Here is a 19,967-nt window from a genome sequence, read left to right as displayed (position 1 = left end):
AATCTGAGGCGTGAATTCCATTTCCCCCCTCGGTCTCCCCATTTATCACTCGCGCAAGGCTACCGCGCCACCTGCGACTCGCCGTCCACGTGGCCTCCTCTCGCTGCTGTCTCTCAGTGTCACTCCCAGCGTGCGTCTCTCTCTACGACCTCAATCACAGAGTCTGCACAGACCGCACATCCCGCCGTCACGTGTCACCTCGCTCGCCTTCTCGACACGCGCGCGGCAAAAGACGCAGCCCCGCAATCGCTCGCCCCACACCGCTGCTGGCAGAGAGGCCTCCACCACAGAGAGCTGGCCGAGCGTATTCTCCCCCCCCACGCCATCCCGCACCGCCTACTCTTCCACGCTGGTCAGACGTCTTGTAAAAGGTGTGACTGCTCACACGCGAAGCTGCCGATCGGTGTACTGCTGGGTGGACAGAGGCACTAGCAGGGTAGGGGGGTGGGGTGAGATGGAAGAAACCTTCAGCGTTGTTTCAACAGCAGCACCGGGAGGTCGAACCGACGATCTCCGGATTGCACGTGCGGTGGGCTCACCATTGGAACCTCCTCGACACGCGTTGTGTGATCGTCGCGAGGCCGCAACACGCCAAGGAAGCGGGGCACGGCTTCCCTGAAAGGGTGAAGCAACGCAAAAAAAGAAACGACGAAGTGCCACATCAAAGAGTAATTAACAAAAGCTGCACAAACCGCTCGCGAGCCAAGGGTGCATAGCTTGCACGGGTCGCGTTTCCAGTTGCCGTGTCAGCATTTCGGAGCAGTTATCAAAACGAAAGAGTTAATTAAATACGGACCTCATCACAAAGCTCCGCGCAGATACAGCAACACATTCGTTCACCTCATCAATTTGCCTGCCCCCTCGACTTCCTCCGGGCAGCCCAATGTGCGAGTTCGCCCCCCACACATCTGCGAACACCGGCGGGCACGTGTGTGAAAAAGAGCTTGATAGCTCACTGGATTCCTCCACTATGAATAAATAGCCGTAGTATTCTGAGTCTGATTCTGGCACCGCTGCCTCTCGCAGTGTCAGATCAACTCGGGGGGGGGGGGTTAGGGGGCTGCATCCCAAGCCCCCCCCAAATATATATAGAAATATATAACGTGCCTCTTCGTGGTTGAAACGCAAGACTGCAGCACGATGATGATTCCCTACAGGTCAATTGTTCAATCTGTGCAATCTCTGTGCATGTTAGCACCAGTTACGTGCTACGATATATATGATTCACAGACAAACAACACATATTTTTTTTTAAAAATTCCGTTGGCGTTACAATTCCGAAACTGAAATCACCAAGGGTTAATAACAAAGTGTGTGGCAATATCGGTATGGGTGGTGGTAGAACAGTCAAGGGACTGTTTGTAACAGACACGGAGTGAACTCCCTCCCCCGCCCCCCCCAAACTATCAACACATTTTTTATGTTACCAAGATAAAGGCCCACAGAGCTATGTAGCTCTTTTTCAGAAGCGACCTGGCCACAAATGACAGCTCAACGAAGTGGCTTATAATCATCGCGTGGAAATGTATAGAAGCAGCCTAATACCCCAAACGCGTGATGTTGATTCTAAATGTGGAGGGGGAAGAATCCACCCCAGCGAGGGGAGAGCGACATGCAATCTCCAAATATAGAGCAGCCGTCAGGGTTGGAATTGAACCTCCTGTATATCGGGCGAGGTAATTAACATCTCGCCACCGCGTCGCCCCCCCCCCCCCATCAGACGTAACCCGGCCCTGGCTGCGAGCCAACGTGAGGATCAGCGAGGCAGGGTCGGTGGGGGGCGTTCTGTGGTTGGGTCCCAGACCCCGCGTTGTCCAGCGCTACGGTCAATGCGAATGTGGGCGGCTCCAAACACCCCCACTCCACTACCCCCCCCCACCTCCCCCTGGTGCCTGCGCCCAACCCTCTCCCCACCGCGGCGGTGACAGCAATCGGAGAGTTTCCGTGCCGGGCCAGGGTATTTCAGGAGTGCTGGGCAGCGCAGAGAGGGGAGGGCTGCTTCTCCGTGTGGGCACGAGGCTGGCAAGCTCCTCCGCATGCCACAAAGGCTCCCCTGACTTGGGACCAATTTCCTTGGCTCTCACTGTTTTCTGCCGAGACTTGTAGCGCGGAGCACTCTGTCGGCTGCGATTGGCTCGCCTCTGTTTGAGAGTACGGTTTTTTTTAATCGCGTGTAGATTTTTTTTCTTCTTTTTCCGTGGGAGGGGGGGGGGAGTAGAGGCCGGGAGAGAGAAGTAAATGGAATTACGTTTTCGCAGCTAATCTGTGGCTGAATGTAGACGAAACAGTAAATGTTTGCTTAATCAAGCCGGTATTCTGTGAACGCGTTCCGGTTTTTTGTTGTTATCGACTGTTGCGTGCCGAGACGGGGCAAGCATTCCAGGGGATTGACAATTCTTCGCAGTGTGGTTGCACCTTGGTGCGAGGAAGACGTTCCGTTATTCTCCGTGGTGCCAGAGAGGGCCTCAAGAAAACAAAGTCTGCGCCTGGGCTTCAATTAATTTTTTCTGCTTTTTCCAGTGCCGCTCAGATCGTTCGAGGTTGCAGTCAGCATTCGCCTGCCTGACATTGCGTAATGTGTGATAACACATCTGCGTTTTAGCGTTGCGGTTAGGACATTTCAGTGAACATTCTGTTCCACAAGGACTTAGAAAGGGAAATGCGTACCCAACAGTCTCTTTTTCTGGTGCCAAAGTTTAATTAAGATAGAGCTGTGCCCGAACAACGACATAAACGCAAACAAACGGTCAACCCCAATTACCTTGTTGGAAGCTGGCGATAGGGTAATACAATGCAGACTTGTCAACGCTTTATGAAGGACCACGGTCAGGAAAAATACTCCTGCTGTTGTAAATCTTTATCTTACATAGTTTGCATTTACGCGGAATTTAACTTTTTGAACAACTAGGGCGAAACAAGCTCTTTACGCTTTTTTATATTTGTGCAGTGCCAGTGATGAACAAAAGCCAATAATCTAAAAAAGTAAACACCTTTTCCCGAAGTGCTGCCATTAGCTGAGCGGACCTGAAGCAGCCAGATTTGTAGGACGAGCGAAAAGAGAGACACGGACGCAGACAGCGGAGCCACCGGAGCAGCGTTCGCTGCCCAACGCTGGGCATCCAGAGGGCCTCCTCGTCCGCCGGGAGGGCACGACGAGGACACATGGCCGTGCCGGACGGGGGGCGGCTGTCCAGCTGCTGCCTGCTGCTGCTGTTGGGGATGAGCGCGTGCCGAGCGCGGGCCCAGGGTGGCGCGGGGGCCTCCTCGGCACGCGGCGGTGCCGGCGCCGGCCGCTCCGTCGGCTCGGCCTCCTCCCCGTCGGGAGGCGTGGACGCCTCGGGCCGGCGCTACCACCGGCTTCAGCACGGCGCGTGCACCTACACCTTCCTGCTGCCCGAGCTAGGGGCGGCGGCGGACGGCTCCGGCTGCAGGGCGGCCCCGGTGGCGGGGGGCGGCCCCCCCTTCCCGTCGCCGCCGCACAGCGGCAACGCCCTGCAGCGCGACGCGCCCCCGCCCCCCGCCGCCGAGCCCGACTGGGCGCTGCAGCGCCTGCAGCAGCTGGAGGTGGCGATGGAGAACAACACGCACTGGCTGCGCAAGGTAGGCGGCTCCTCCGGGGCTCGCGCCTCCCCCCCCACTCCCTGCTGGCGCGCGCGCGCGCGACCTGCTGCTGGGCTGCAGCCCGCGCTTGACTTAGAGCGTGGCAGGGCCGCCGTCAGTCTCCTATCTGTTGTAGACGCTCCCCCACCCTCCTACCTGCGGAGTTAGCTGAATGGGCAATGATCACGAGCACTGGTTATAACGCTCTCCGGTGAGTTTTAGGATTGCGTCACGATTCGTCCGACGTTTCGCCCCACGTGCTAGGAGATTACATTCAGCTCCGGGCCGTGTCGAGTGAAACCTCGGGCAGGTAGGAGAGCTACGCACGCACGACTACGCAGTGGCATTTCTCCATATGCGTTTCGTTAATTAATTTCATAGACATGATTACAAATTGACCTTCGGGGAAATTCCCATTGACTGGGAGCAGCGCACCTCCAGCCCATTCTGCGACCAGCCGAGATCTTTCCAAGAGCAGCGATGCAGAGTGTGAGAGCCTTGCAGCCCTCTGTAGGGAACAGGGGTGAACCCTGTCACTTAATTTGTGCAGTCTCTTGGACTCGGCAAAATCGGTCCTCGTGATGAGCACAAGGCCCCCGTGGAACGCCGTCACCGTTGGAAGTCGACTCGAGCAATAATGTCAGCCGGCGTCAATTAGGCACACGCACGCACACACACATAGAAAGAAATTAAAATCCACAACCGCTGGCTGAGGCTGGCTCGTGTCGGCCTCATCCCGCATTAACCTCTGGCTGCAAATGCACGCGGCACGCGCCCCTGGCACGGGAGCAGCCAACCCTCCCCCGCCACCTACCCCAGGCACCTAACAGCTGCAGGAGCTAACGATGTGTGTAATTGGTGAGCCCGTGGGACGAGGGCCCACCAGCGCTACGGGCGTGCGGCTCGAGGCGCCGGAATGCCACTCTCTCCAAGTCGCCCGGCTCCCTGTCCGTGGGAGGTTGCCCACCACCACCACCACCACCCCCCACCACCCTCCACCATCCCCCACCACCCCCACCACCACCCCTATCACCCCCACCCCCCCCTTGCTTTCTTTCCTATTTCTTTCCTGTCCGACGGCGATCCGTCTCGCGCGACGCAGCTTTCTGCACCACCACCATCACCACCGTGATCACCATCATCACCACCGTGATCACCATCATCAAGGTGATCGGCCAAAACCGCCAAATGGCTGAAAGCGACAGTTCGAGCATTTCGCGATCGGTCATTAAGTCGCCGATAAAATTAACTGCGGCGTGAATAACGCCTGCGATGTTTCACTTCCCCTCTTGTTTAGTTAAGGCTGCATTTTTTGTTTTTGGCAGCGGCTTTTTTTTGCGCGTGCATAATTTAACAGAAATGGTGGTTCTTCAAAAAGAGAATGGTGGAAACCCCCTCCTCCTCCTCCCCCCCCCCCCCCCCCCGCAGAAAATGTCGACGTTGCTTTAAATGTTTGGAAGCTAATTGACCGAGCTCCGCCGACCAAAGGGATATCGGTGACGAGCGGGTTCACAGCGACACCGTCCCTTGCCTCTTCCCATTAACACTTCATTGGGATCGAGGCCAACAACTGCGCGTCTGTTGCCTCTTAACGCACAGACGGAGGGGGTTGGAAGAGTCCACGCGCCGTAAACATCTGCCAAGTAACTTCTTTGAACTTCTGATTTGCTTTTCATGGCAACCCTGCATATTTTTAAATGCATAAACATATTATGCGATGATTTTAAGGAATGTGCGCTCTTCAGTGAGGCTGACCAAATGGTTTCAAGGCGCCGAGGCTATGTTATAGAACTGCACCACCCACTCATCTTGATCATCATCATCACAATCAATGTGAGCCATAATATATCCGCTGCTAGATGAAGGCCTCCCCCACCCCAACCCGAAGCTGTCGCCATCTCTCGTGGTGTCGCGACGCGATAATCCGTCGAGCTGCTGCGCGCAAACTCATTTCACAGCTCCATCTCCTTGGCGCGCGTGCTCAGTCACGTGTCAATGCCCTCCTTTGGTTGTCACTCCGTCTCGACCACCACCACCACCATGAACCACTCAAACAAGCGGCCACACTCAAAAGAGAGTAATACACCACAAGCCTAACGACTCGAATAATGTGCATTTGCGTTCATTTAAAAGTTGTATATTTTTCGTGTGTGTGTGTTGCCTTTGAAAGATAAATTATACTTGGCACTCGGAAAAAGCAGCCCAGAAAGTTAAAACTAATTATGTTGATGCTGCTGCGTTGGCAGCGGTGCACAAGGCACACTTAACAAAACAAAACATCAACACATTCATGTTCTTGGTTATTTCGGTAAAGTCACGTAGAAGGGAAACAATAAAATAATAAAAATATAAAACAATTAAATTATCACGACGTTTCGACTGCAACACAAGCAATCATTATCAGGTGTGAAAACCACAGCAAGAAAATTTGAATAAAGTGACGTTTTTTTCTTTTTTTCTCAACACATCAATAACACCGCGTGGTCTTACAAGGAAGTTATATATAATAGGTGACGTTTCGGGAAAAGCATTGCAGTGTTGTTGCAGACAGTTAAACGTCCGGGGAGATACAAAAATGTCCTTCCTTTCAACGATGTTCACGAATCACTGACATACGGTATTGAATTATATTCTGTGTAGGTGCTGTTTAGGAGAATTACAAGTAAAAGATGATCTTCATAATACGGCATAGAAAATCTCATCCGGGTCTTAAGAGACATTTTTCAGGAGGCCCCTGCCCCTTGGGCTGCGTTTGGCAAGCTGGAAGCCACTGGAGTAGCTGGATATACCCCACGGCATGTGGAGGGACAACACTCACATACCTATCACGGGAGGATTTCAGAATCCATTGTCTGTGACTGTCATGTTGATGTCACTCTGCAGCGCATCATTGCTGCTGGGAGTTTCACAAACCTGTGCCATCCAGCAACCACGAGATGGATTGATTGTTGCATTTTGAGACTGATGACAGATGGCGATCACAGGATAGGCCTTCATCTAGCAGTGGAGAGACCATAAAATATATGTTCTTCACTGAATATTCGTTAACCTCTAGGAACCAACATTCATGAATATTCCCTTGCCCCCTTTAAATATTTGTACCCCCCTTAAGATTTTGTCACAAATAATTTCTTGGTGCGCGTGTAAGTCTATAGCCGTGCATTTTTAACGCAACAAAAACCGTTAAGTTTAGGACCGCTTTCCAAACTTCATTGTAAAACTGTTGCTCAGTTTTAAGTGCAGCAATTCGCTTGTCACTCACTCTTTGTGCTTGGCCCTAACTCTGTCTCCACCAATGTAGCACTTGGCCCTCACATTTATCCCCTTTCCTCAAGCGGCACAAACAAGTAGAGGGGAACAAATGTACCACCGATGGGAATACATTTTCAGGGCAACCGATATATATATTTTATTTTTTTAACACTGCTTCGCTTACAGTCATTTTCGGAGGAACGCATCGCAAGTCACGGCGAGGATATCGTGACCCTGTGGAAGCGCGAAAGTCGATACTCGTTCACAGTTTACTCGAGTCGTGACATACGCGTCGTCAAGTCACGCGTGCGGCACTGTAATGGGTTTACGTAAGCGTATCGCTCGAGGTCCGGCGTAATTTATTAATCGTGGCCACTTTTCTAAAAGCAAAACCCCCGTTGACCGTGGAATGTGGAAGGCGTACGCAGCCATCCAAGGCGCACGCAGCCACCCACTAAACGGATTTTTCCGATGCCCTACTTTTATTTATATTGAGTGCCGCTACGTGGCAACCTCCTTGAGCGACGGGTCATGATGAACAGCTGTCAGTGTGTGTGTCAGTGTGTGTGTCAGTGTGTGTGTGTCAGTGTGTGTGTGTCAGTGTCAGTGTGTGTGTCAGTGTGTGTGTGTGTGTCACAAAACAACCCCCTACCTCCTCGCGGTGCCGGACGGGCAACTCTGTCGTGGACAGCGCTGTGGGGGGAGATCCAATTTTGATTGGCTCCTCCCCTCATGGCATATGTGTCCACCACAGGGGCTAAACGGGGGCTCTGGACGGGTGCGAGGGGCTGGTAACCCCTCCACCTTCAATTAATTACCACGAAACTACGAATTAAACTGAAATATGTAACAACTAAGCTTGTGCCGGAGGCCCTGGGGGGCCAGGCGTCTATGACGTCTCCTGGCCAAACCCCAATTGGCGGAGCCAGGAGATTGAATACCTACCCTCGGGGCTACTCCAGAAACAACGAAAAGCCACTACGGTTGGCCACGTGGAATGTTCGAACGCTCACTGCAGAGGAGAGGCTGCCACTCCTCTGTCGGGAGCTGGACCGGTACCGCCTGGATCTATGCGGCATTCAGGAGGTCCGGTGGACCGGCTCTGGCTCCTGCCACCATGAGGGGTGGACAGTCCTCTACTCGGGGCAGCAGACTGCCAAACAACAGGGTGTGGGTCTTCTTTTGAACAAAAGAATTAAGGGGGCGTGGGAGCGTGGCGGTGAGGTGTGGGAAGCTGTAAGCCCCAGGCTACTTTGGGCTCGCCTTCCCATCAACCGGAGGCGAGGAATGGTGGTCGTGGTTACTTATGCCCCCACCGAAGATGAACATCCGTGGAGGGATGCAGGCAAAGCCGATGAGTCAGATGCCTTCTATGACCTCCTGTCACAGGTGCTGGCTAAAGTGGCCCCTCGGGATAGAGTCATCATGTTGGGTGACTTCAATGCCCGAGTTGGTCATGATACTGGCACCTGGTCTGGAGTGATTGGAGGGCATGGGCCAGATCAGCTCAATAACAACGGTAGGAGGCTGCTAGATTTTTGTGCAGCCCATGGGCTTGTAATTACCAACACGCTGTTCCGGCATCGGCGCATCCACACAACATCATTGGATGCATGCCGGGTCCAAGCAAGAACATCTGCTGGACTACATAGTGACGGACCAGCGAATGCGAGCCCATGTCCTTGACACCAGGACCTACCGTGGAGCTGATCTGCACTCTGACCATCGACTAGTCATCTGTAAGATGCGCCTGCCATTCTTCCACTCCGGTGGTGGGTGTACACCCAGGACCCCATTCCAACCTAAAGTGGCCTGGTCTCAGTTATCTGATGAAAGTTGCAAGCGAGAATTTCATCATCGCTTGCGGCTGGGATTGGCATCGTCCCCGACTCCTCCTGATGTCGAGGGTAAATGGGCGAGGTTTAGGACTGTGACTCATGCAGCTGCAATGGCTGCTTTGGGTACGCGGTCCAGACCTCCCCAGACACCCTGGATGACAGAGGAGTTGTTCACGATGGTTGAGAAAAAGCGACAGGCCCACTGTCATCGGCTACAGAATCCCACGTCAGAGAATGAGGAGGCTTACCGCAGCCTTTGCTCGGAGGTTCGGAGAGCCGTGAGGCGCTGCAAGGATGGGTGGTGGTCGCGGGTTGCTGAGGAGATGGAGTCTGCCTCAGTGGCCCGTGATCACAAATCTCTATTTAACTCCATCAAAAAAGTAACCTGCAGCGCCACACCTATTATCATCATTAGGGGAAAAAACGGTGATCCAATTTCCGACCCCCAGGAACAGGTTCGCAGATTTGCTGAGCATTTCTGTGAGGTCCTGGGGGAGGGAAAATCCCTCAGCCAGGAAAACATCGTGGCACAAAGTGAGGATGACCCTGCTGAGGCTGCGGTGCCTCAAATATTGGATGAAGTCACCCCCTGTGAGTGGCTGGCTGAGGTGCCATCTGCTGAGGAAGTATTGAAGGCGATCCGGAGTCTGAGACCAGGAAAGGCAGCGGGCAGAGATGATCTCCCAAGCGAAATGCTGAGGGAGGGTGGCGTTTGTGCACAGACTGCCCTATATGACATCATAACAACAGTCTGGACCACTGGACGGGTTCCGCAGGATTGGAAGGATGCCCTGGTGGTCCCCCTTTTTAAGAAGGGGGACCGCACAGACTGTAACAACTACAGGGGCATCTCACTCCTCAGTGTGCCGGGAAAGGTCCTGGCAAGGATTATTCAGCATCGCCTTGCCAGGCACGCTGAGGAGAGGCTTGCGGAGCCCCAATGCGGTTTCAGGAAAGGGCGGTCCTGCACAGATGCCATATTTTCTGTCCGTCTGCTACAGCAGAGGTGTAGGGAATTCCAACAAGACCTACATCTCTGCTTTATTGACCTGGTCAAGGCCTATGATACCATCAGTAGGCCTGGGCTCTTGGTCGTTCTTCGTGCTTTTGGAGTACCTGACCCTCTGCTCACGATCATTAAGGACCTTCATGATGGTGAGCGGGCCCGGGTAAAACTACGTGGCCGGGAGTCAGAGCCATTCCCTGTACACCTTGGGGTGCGACAGGGATGTCCTCTGGCTCCCACATTATTTAACATCTATTTTGACCACGTAGTTCGTGAAGCCTTCAATAGCTGTACCGGGGGAATCTCCATATGGTACAGATATAATGGGAGGCTAATCGATGCCCGGGTGCGGTCAAGGGATGGCTCCCTATTGCTCAACCACGTTATGTATGCTGATGACTTGGTAATAGCTGCTCAGTCAGAGGAGGAGTTGGAGACGCTGCTGCTGAGACTGGAGCGTGCCACTAAGAGGTGGGGCCTTACCATCAGCCCCACCAAAACTAAGCACCTGCCTGGGTATTTTGTACCATCGGACACTCCACCCCCACAACTCCCAATCGTTGATGGGGCAGTTGTGGAGAGAGTGGAGAGTTTCCCATACCTGGGCAGTGTGCTTATGACTGGCTCCAGTTTAACAGCAGAGGTCTCACTCCGAATCAGTCGAGCGGCAATATCTTTTCATCGGTTGCGTAACGCTGTGTGGAAGCTACCTGGTCTGTCGCTCCGCACTAAGCTTCAGGTCTTCTCGGCCACGGTCATTCCCTCCCTTCTCTACGCTTGCGAAACGTGGACCCCCCTAATGGAACATCTTCGCCGGTTAGAAACATTTAGGCTGGCCTGCCTACGATCCATCCTGGGTTTAACCAGACTGGATTGTGTGAGGAGCTCACAAATCCTTGAAAGATCTGGGCAGGGTCCCATCGGTGAGCTCCTCCGGCAGGCAAGGCTGCGATGGTTGGGTCATGTAGCCCGCATGCCCAGCCACCGCATGCCGAAACAGCTTTTGTTTGGCCGGATTGAGGGGGCTAAGCGGGCGCGGCACGGGCTAGAGAAGAGATGGAGTGATGTGGTACAGGAGGACGTGGAGCTGAGTGGACTTGCCGATGACTGGTACCAGCGGTGTCAAGATCGGCCTCTGTGGAGGAGGCTCGTGAAGGATGCTACTGGGCAGTTGGAGGCAGTCGCCCTCCAACAACAACGGAGGGCGGAGGAGCGACGCTCACAACAGCGAGCGGAGCGCCGGGTGGCTAAAGCACAGCAGGTTGGCACAGTAGGGGGCACAGGTGGTGCATCAGCCAGTCATCTCAGTCAGTCGACCCGTGGCACCTGGGTCTGCCCCGTGACCTCCTGCCAGCGGGCGTTCGACACTTCACGTGGCCTCAGGGTGCACATAGCCTGGCACAAGCGTCGTGGTGACGTCACCGCCACTTAGTGGCGAATGGCGGTTGTTGTTGTTGTGTGTCACTGTGTGTGTGTCAGTGTGTGTGTGTCAGTGTGTGTGTCAGTGTGTGTGTGTGTCACTGTGTGTGTGTCAGTGTGTGTGTCAGTGTGTGTGTGTCAGTGTGTGTGTGTGTCAGTGTGTGTGTCAGTGTGTGTGTCAGTGTGTGTGTGTCAGTGTGTGTGTCAGTGTCAGTGTGTGTGTCAGTGTCAGTGTGTGTGTGTCAGTGTGTGTGTGTGTGTGTGTCAGTGTCAGTGTGTGTGTCAGTGTGTGTCAGTGTGTGTGTCAGTGTGTGTGTGTCAGTGTGTGTGTGTGTGTCAGTGTGTGTGTGTGTGTCAGTGTGTGTGTCAGTGTGTGTGTGTATGTGTCAGTGTGTGCGTAACTGTGTGTGTGTGTCAGTATGTGTGTGTGTCAGTGTGTGTGTCAGTGTCAGTGTGTGTGTCAGTGTGTGTCAGTGTGTGTGTGTCAGTGTGTGTGTGTGTCAGTGTGTGTGTGTGTGTCAGTGTGTGTGTGTGTGTGTCAGTGTGTGTGTCAGTGTCAGTGTGTGTGTCAGTGTCAGTGTGTGTGTCAGTGTGTGTGTCAGTGTGTGTGTCAGTGTGTGTGTGTCACTGTGTGTGTGTCAGCGTGTGTGTGTGTGTGTCAGTGTGTGTGTGTGTGTGTCAGTGTCAGTGTGTGTGTCAGTGTGTGTCAGTGTGTGTGTGTCAGTGTGTGTGTGTCAGTGTGTGTGTGTCAGTGTGTGTGTGTCAGTGTGTGTGTGTGTCAGTGTGTGTGTCAGTGTGTGTGTGTGTCAGTGTGTGTGTCAGTGTCAGTGTGTGTGTCAGTGTGTGTCAGTGTGTGTGTGTCAGTGTGTGTGTGTGTGTCAGTGTGTGTGTGTCAGTGTGTGTGTGTGTCAGTGTGTGTGTGTGTGTAAGTGTGTGTGTCAGTGTGTGTGTGTTGAACTCCTTTCGCCACCGTACGGAGCCAACCGTGATAATCGGAGGTCCAGAGAGACCTCGGCAGTCCAGCAGAGATGGCTGTCGATCGCAGTGCGGGGTAGAGGTGCCACTGCGTCCCAGTCAATTACATTTCCCCTGACAGTCAATGTAGATGTTCAATTTACATAAAGTGGCATCTACGTTGTCGCACTCACGATCGGCACGGAATCTTACACGGCCTCTTCGTCTCTTTGTTTTTGTAGAATGAAGTCGAAAACACAAATCACAGCACACGGCTCCAGTAGTGGCCGTTACAGTGTAACGATGCCACCTCGTGAAATGTAAAGTTACTCAACTTACTCAACGTGCCGTACGGCTCTCCGATGCGTTTACGGGGTTGCGGCCAACCGCACGATGTGGTCCGACGTTTCGTTCCTCGTGCCGAGAGCATGCTCGTCAACGGGGAACATTTGCTGTGGAAGCTCCCGGCGCGAGGGAACGGCACCATCGGAACGTCATGCCTGGCGACATGCCGCACAAAGCCGAACGGACATGAAAGAGTTATTGAAATTGAAAAAAAGGGCGATTTAGCTTTGAGATGGTTTGAGTTATTTCTCCTGTTTCATAGCGGACAAACTACCACTTTGTTTCTCCTTGATGTTGCCTCTTGGCTTACGTGAAATGTCACGATAGCTATGTTCGTAAAAAAAAAGAAAACTCGCAAACATATTTTCTCCACAAACGCACAAAATGTTTTATTTCGACCCAACATTTAGCGCGTAAAAATATATATTTTAAAAATCTGCTCAATCGCAGCGCTTTTTTGGAAGCACTTTATATAAATACCGCAAGCGTGAGCCGCTAAAATCACAAACACGTGGAACAAGACGAGAACGTATAAAAACGCGAATTCTAAAAATAAGTGGGGTCTTTTCTCTTTTTTAGCGCAGGAAATTACATCCAAATGCGACTCGGCCAACCGAAGGGACACCTACGGCCACGTCTGACGATGGGCGACGGAGTTACTCTGAAATGCCGACACAAGAGACGTCTCCGGTAGTTTTTTTGAACGATGAGCAAACCCAGACGTCAAGGTATTCGTCTTTTGAGCCAAGAAGACCGATCCGAGCGCGGGGGCCGGCATCACGTCTATGCTGTGCTTCTACATCCACTACCCTTAACATCGAGACCAATACACCATAGCCACCGTGTAGCCTTAACAGACTCCTGGGGCAAGTGCTGTTGGCGAGCACTTATGCAGCGGGTGGGTAAGCTAGCATCATGCCCAGCCGCCTTTGTCTCCCTATTGGCCCATGTTTACACACCGAACCATTTAAGGCTGAGTCGACCTAGGGGATTTTCAAGTCTCGTGAGCTAACCATTACGCACCGTCGCAGCATCCCTTCATCATTAACGCTCGTCTTACATAATACGTCGTACTACTCAAATGGTAATTGTTGTGGATTTACTCTCCAACACACCGTTGGGCTGAAGTAGTAAACTAATTGGCGCGTGTTGTTTACGTGGCAAACCTTACTGGGTGTGTCGGGTGGTGGAGGGTTACGACACATTTCTACTTACGCGATCTAAGCCAAACACCTTTAACATGAATAACACAATAAATTAAACGCAAGCGGTAAGGCTGACGAAGTTTGTTGGGTACCGGTCATCGCAGCAGGAGGAAGTCCACCGAGCCGGAACAGATTGACCGACTAATATTTCGGGAGATTTTAACTTACAAGGCGGAGCTGTGGACCCCGACAGATCGTGTCCGTGACAGATGGAGGGATTACCGCGTGCACGAGCCATTTTGTAGCAAATGGGCCGTTGCGGATTTTGAAGCATGGGATCTAGCATGAGGTTAAGCATCATCGTAATCATCATCATCACGATCCATGGGGCAGAGAGCCCCCTTAGGTGTTCACCACACATTTCGTCATTTGTTTTCACTTTCCTCTCCGCCTTGTAAGTGCCAATGTGCTCAGGCACTGCTGAGGTTGAGCGTGGAATGGAAAACGCTATTCATTTCTACCGATCCCCGTTCCGTAACTTCACGCACGGGGTGAGCAAACACCCGACACACCTGCACCATGTTACCGTGATCGACCCCGCCTCTACGTGTTATCACGGTCCTCGTTCTATATCGTTTTTACAGCGCCTCTTGCAGAAACAATTGAGAAATTACGGCTTGTTGTAGCGAGCCGCTGTCTGCGGAAACTCAACGAGTACATGGCTGACGCAAGACCGAGATGACCCCGAGTGTGGGGGGGGGGGCCACACTCGAGCTCCCCCCCCCCCCAAAGTGCGAGAAGATGAAGCCATCTGGCCAGATTCATTCCCCCGTAGCCCGCGAGTGGCGGCGACAGACAGCACGCACCGCTTGACGGCCACGTGGTTTCTCAGCGAAGTTGTCCCCGGTAAAGGTTATTAACTAACGCACGCTAGACGGACTTTAGAAGGCAACGGGGTTAGGAACACGCAGAAGGGAGGGGGGTGGGGGGAACGCGCTCCTTTCTCTTCTCCGTCGCTCTCTGAGCTTTGCAAGTGCCCCATGTGCTTGCTTAGTAAGCAGTCTTGACTATGTTTGTATAATAATAATACCACACGCGGGTGTGTGCGCACGTGTGTGTTAGAGTCCCACTCATGGCCTCCTCTAGGTCGACTCAGCCTTAAATGCGTACCTGGCCCGGTGTGTAAAATGTCGCCACGGGAAAGACAAAGGCGGCCGGGCTTGGTGCTGACCGCGCACCCCCTCGTGTGCCGTGCCAACCACCATAGGCGCTCATTCACAGCACTTGCCCCAAGGGTCTGTGTAGCCTATCCGGGGGATCTTTGTCTTTGTGTACTTGCTTACAAGCTATTGCCCCAACAGCTTGCGTAGGCTATACTGTCCAGGGGAATCTCTGTCACGTGTGTGTGTGTGGGTATGAGTTTCACGTGTGTGTGTGGGTATGAGTTTCACGTGTGTGTGTGTGTATGAGTTTCACGTGTGTGTGTGTGGGTATGAGTTTCACGTGTGTGTGTGTGGGTATGAGTTTCACGTGTGTGTGTGTGGGTATGAGTTTCACGTGTGTGTGTGTATGAGTTTCACGTGTGTGTGTGTGTGGGTATGAGTTTCACGTGTGTGTATGTGTGGGTATGAGTTTCACGTGTGTGTATGTGTGGGTATGAGTTTCACGTGTGTGTGTGTATGAGTTTCACGTGTGTGTATGTGTGGGTATGAGTTTTACGTGTATGTGTGGGTATGAGTTTCACGTGTGTGTATGTGTGGGTATGAGTTTCACGTGTGTATATGTGTGGGTATGAATTTCACGTGTGTGTATGTGTAGGTATGAGTTTTACGTGTATGTGTGGGTATGAGTTTCACGTGTGTGTATGTGTGGGTATGAGTTTCACGTGTGTGTATATGTGTGCGCATATACACACACACGTGCATGTGTGTGTACGCTCTTGATGGGGGTTTCAGTTGCAAAAGATGCCTTGTGTGTGTGTGTGTGACACAGTGGGAAGCACAGGTGGTGGATATGTCAGTCATCTCAGTTAACCCTAACACGTGGATCTGACCCCTGACCTCCTGCCACCAGCGAGCCTTCGACAATTGACGTGGCCACAAAGTGCACCTAGCCTGGCACTAGCGCTGTGGTAACGTCACTTCGTGGCGAGTGGCTGTTGTTGTAGATGTGTAAATGTGTATATACAACAGCAACACCACGACTTGTCTACGTGTGGACGTATACGTACACAAGAGCACGTGTGTGTGCACATTACCCAGTTTATGTGGAATGTTGGGCCATGAGTTGGGCCAACTTTGGTCCAACATTTCCAACCACGTAACCAACATCGGTCTAGCGTTGCATGTTGAGTCGGTATGTGCACGTGTGTTTGTGTGTGTTCACTTGTGTGTGTGTTTGTGTATATATGTGTATGTATGTGTTCACGTGTGTGTGTGTATGTGTGTGTAAGCTCGATAGGGTTGTCAGTTGATGAAAGCTGCCTTGTTTTTTTTGTGAGAAAGCGCATATGGCCGAGCGGAAGTGTTATAGCACCATGCCATACAAATACAAAGACCCCCCGTATAGCCTTTACAGACATTTGGGGAAAGTGCTGTTAATGAGAAGCACCTATGCGGGCTGATGAAGCACACGAGGGGGTGGGTGGCCAGCACCACGCCCGGCCACCTTTGTCTCCCAAGCGGCAATGTTTACACACCGCACCAGGTACTCATTTGAGGCTGAATCCACCTTAGGGGAGGCGCATGACCGTTGCAAATAATCATCGTTGGTGTTGGCCCGTGAGCGGGAATCGAACTCGGAGACAGCGGGTTAGTGGCGCGGCGTTGCGCTAATCGCCACGCCACCGCTCCCCAGCGTGCCATACGCTCGCAGAATAACACGCGCACATTAATCAGCGGCAGCGGTCAAAGTGAGCAAGTGCTTGAGTGGGCCCTTGCCTTCTGAAGCTCAAAGCAAAGAAGTGACAGAATTCTGTTCCAAACGATCGCAAAAATGTAAAGCGCAAAAATAAACATGGACGCGAAGTTTAGAAAGTGGCGCTTTTAACGTCATCGTCGCTGTCCATTTCATTCGATGATGATGGTAGTGATGGCTGAGCAGCCCCATCCTTGAACGGTCAGATCCTCACACACAACCCTGTTACTCGGTGCTTCTCCATAGGGGACTTCTCACTCATTCACACATCCAGTGTCAACCACCCACTCACTCAACCAACCACTCATTCATTCAACCAACCCCCCACCAAACCATTCAAACGACCATCCACTCACTCACTCAACCACACACTCAACCAACCACCCACCCAGTCAATCAACCACCCACTCACTCACTCAACCACACACACAACCAATCACCCACCCAGTCAATCAACCACCCACTCACTCACTCAACCAACCCCCCACCAAACCACTCAAACAACCACCCAATCACTCAACCACCCACTCGCCCAACCACCCACCCACTCAACCAACCACCCACTAATTCACTCAACCACACACTCAACCAACCACCCACTAATTCACTCAACCACACACTCAACCAACCACTCACTCATTCACTCAACCACTTACTCACTTAACCATTCACTCATTCACTCAACCACTTACTCACTTAACCACTCACTCATTCACTCAACCACTTACTCACTTAACCACTCACTCATTCACTCAACCACACACTCAACCAACCACTCACTCATTCACTTAACCACTTACTCACTTAACCACTCACTCATTCACTCAACCACTTACTCACTTAATCACTCACTAATTCACTCAACCACTTACTCACTTAGCCACCCAGTGGCGTGATCCAGCAGTGGAAGGGATGCGCCCTTGCCTCTTCACCTTTCACTTTATGGGGGGGAGGCTCCAATTACGCAATAATGCGTCACGATGTAGCTTTTATCCCAGTGGCATCGTGCGGATGAGGAGGACATTCGTTAGCACGCCACTCCCTCTGTCCTTCACGTCCATCACTATGAGCCATGGTCGATTTGATGCTAGGTGAAAGCCTCCTCGATGCCTCAATGCCTCATGGTCCTGCGATGTCAACTTCCATCTTCACTCCAGCAGAGGGACAAATCTTCACTGCTCCATCTCCGCGCCGGTTGACCTCTCGTCTAAAGTCTACCCGTTATTATTGTTTTGGTACCATTCCATCACCGGTGTCACCCATCCAACAACAACCTGCAGAGCGACGCGGAGTGCCCAAACCTCACGCCGCTTTCCTCTCCTGTCGCATCTGAGAAGTGTCCTTATTGTCCACCGATATTCACCGCTTGTGAAACAAGACTTGTGTACATGTTACATGCATTCATTCATTTCCTTTGCACACTTTCTTTATTTATTTAAGGTAAGATCCCGTTGAGCCCAGAGGTGGATTTCAACTTCACTGGCTTTCCGTTCACAACCGCCGTCTTTTAAAATAGCTGACGCTCGTCTTTAAATCTCTCCATGGCCCTGCCTCCACGTCTCTCGTCTCCTCCTTATGTGTCCCCTCTCATGCTCTTCGTTCCCAATCCTGTCCGTCTCTCACTCTCTCTCCTTCTCCCTGTGCCCGATCTCGTTATCGATCCATCTGTCTCCTTGCACCCCTCCACTGGAATCAGCTTCCCCTCGACATAAACGCAGTCCCCCCTCCTTCACCTACTCTCGTTCTCCTCTTAACGTTACACCTGTGCTCCCAGTACCCTTCCTCATCCCTCCCCTCGCCTCGCCCCTCCACCCCTTCCCGTCCCTCCCCTGCTGGCCTTCCGAGACCCCCACCACCACCACCACGTGCCCCTCTCTTACGGGCACTCGTTTCGGGCCCCTCGCACTGCCCCCTGTCATCTAAATCAGTCGGTGTTCGTGACCGCCGTTAAGCTCCGTAAAACACCCCGAGCTAAGGCGCTCTGTGCATATAAAATAAGATAAGAAGACCAGGGTAGAACGTGTACACTGTAACAGCAACAGCGCTTGCTGGGCTGGGTGCGATCCTGGGCTGATGGTCGAGCGTAATGAGAGAATAGCAGCCAAGGGACGGAACGCGTCCGAGAGGGGACGTCCACCGGGGAGATGGAGCAATGAAACCAGCTCGAGCGCGGGTGCTGGGTCGATTATTAAAACATCGCAGGATCGTGATAGATGATGGCGACGGCTTGGGGAGGACTTTCATCCAGCAGTGGATCGATTATGACCGATGATGGTCGGCAAAACACGAAGAGTATCCCCCTGCACGGGTGGGGGTCTTCACGAACTTTCGGAGGGAGGGGGGGGGGCACTTTCGCCGATAAGACATCATCAGCGTGTGAGGGCCTCCACACCATTTGAAACCAGATGGGTTTTGACAGCAGCACAATCACGACATCACGACGATGATGGGGGCCGTATTCACCATTTGTGTCTTGTCGGGGGGGAGGGGCGCACGTCAGCCCCCCCCCCCCCCCCCCCCCCCCCCCACTGATGACCACCAGGGGCCGTCAATTAGCCCGTGGAGCATTAGCAATGAAGAACACCGCCCGGTGCGCTACCTTCCCCAGCCCCCACTGGCTGGCTTAGTGACGCCGGTGCCGACGAGGGCCACCAGTTGAGGCAAGGGATGCGGGAGGCGAGGCGAGGCGGGGGAAGTCACGTGCAGAGTCCCTCGCTCGACGTTCCAAGGGTGACCTCAGACCCAGGAGGCAGTGTGACATCATTCGCGCGCGTGCTAATTCGATGAAATCGCTCGTTGCATGCCGAAGAGACGCAACAACGCACGCGACCTCTATAGGTTGAAGGAGTGGCGGGAATTAAACTCGCATAATATGCGAGTTTATTTATATTCTCGCATAACGTGCGGGAATAGAAAGTGCAACAACAACAACAAAATGCTCTGCTGTTGCGAAACTCTGAGGTTTCGTGAAATGAACGTCACTCCGACTGCTTGGTGCTTTGAATCAGAAACCATGTGAATGTGTATGCTCTGCAGCAGGTACAAGCTCTATTTCTGCAGCAGGTACAAGCTAATCACTCAGCTATCTCAATGCTAAATTCTATGCTAATTCCATTGTCAAGGGGTGCCTCTGCGGATGTGTATGCCTTAACTTAGCTATTTCAATGCTAAATTCTATGCTAATTCCTTTAACAATGGGTGCCTCTGCGGGTGTGTATGCTTTAACTTTTAACATAGCTATTTCTGTGACCAGTCACAAGCTAATCATTCAGCCATTTCAATGCTAAATTATATGCTAATTCCTTTGTCAAGGCGCTTTGTTCCTCTCACACAGCTTAAAGGCCGTATCTGAACGTGGCTCTTTCACTCCAGCGCTGTCCTACCAGACAGTCTCGCCCCCTTCACCTGATGAAGGCCGCTTGTGTTGTGGCCGAAACGTCGTGAGAATATTATTGTGTTATTTTATTTTATCAATTTATTATTTTATTATCA

At 52.5% G+C, this 19,967-nt stretch overlaps 1 protein-coding gene across 1 annotated transcript in view; it reads left to right on the top strand.

Moving 5' to 3' along the window:
- Nucleotides 1-1,912: 1,912 nt before the first annotated feature.
- Nucleotides 1,913-19,967, top strand: part of LOC116946635 (angiopoietin-2-like) — a 50,144-nt gene continuing 32,089 nt past the window's right edge. The window contains exon 1 of the mRNA XM_032961744.2: nt 1,913-3,600. Coding sequence (XP_032817635.1) covers nt 3,163-3,600 — 438 coding nt within the window. The 5' untranslated portion in view covers nt 1,913-3,162. The remainder of the gene's footprint in view (nt 3,601-19,967) is intronic.

This window comes from Petromyzon marinus, chromosome 27, assembly GCF_048934315.1.
Source record: "Petromyzon marinus isolate PM22_M1 ecotype Great Lakes invasive population chromosome 27, UKy_Petmar_22M1.pri1.0, whole genome shotgun sequence".
NCBI lineage: Eukaryota > Metazoa > Chordata > Hyperoartia > Petromyzontiformes > Petromyzontidae > Petromyzon > Petromyzon marinus.
This window is presented reverse-complemented; position numbering and strand designations above follow the sequence as displayed.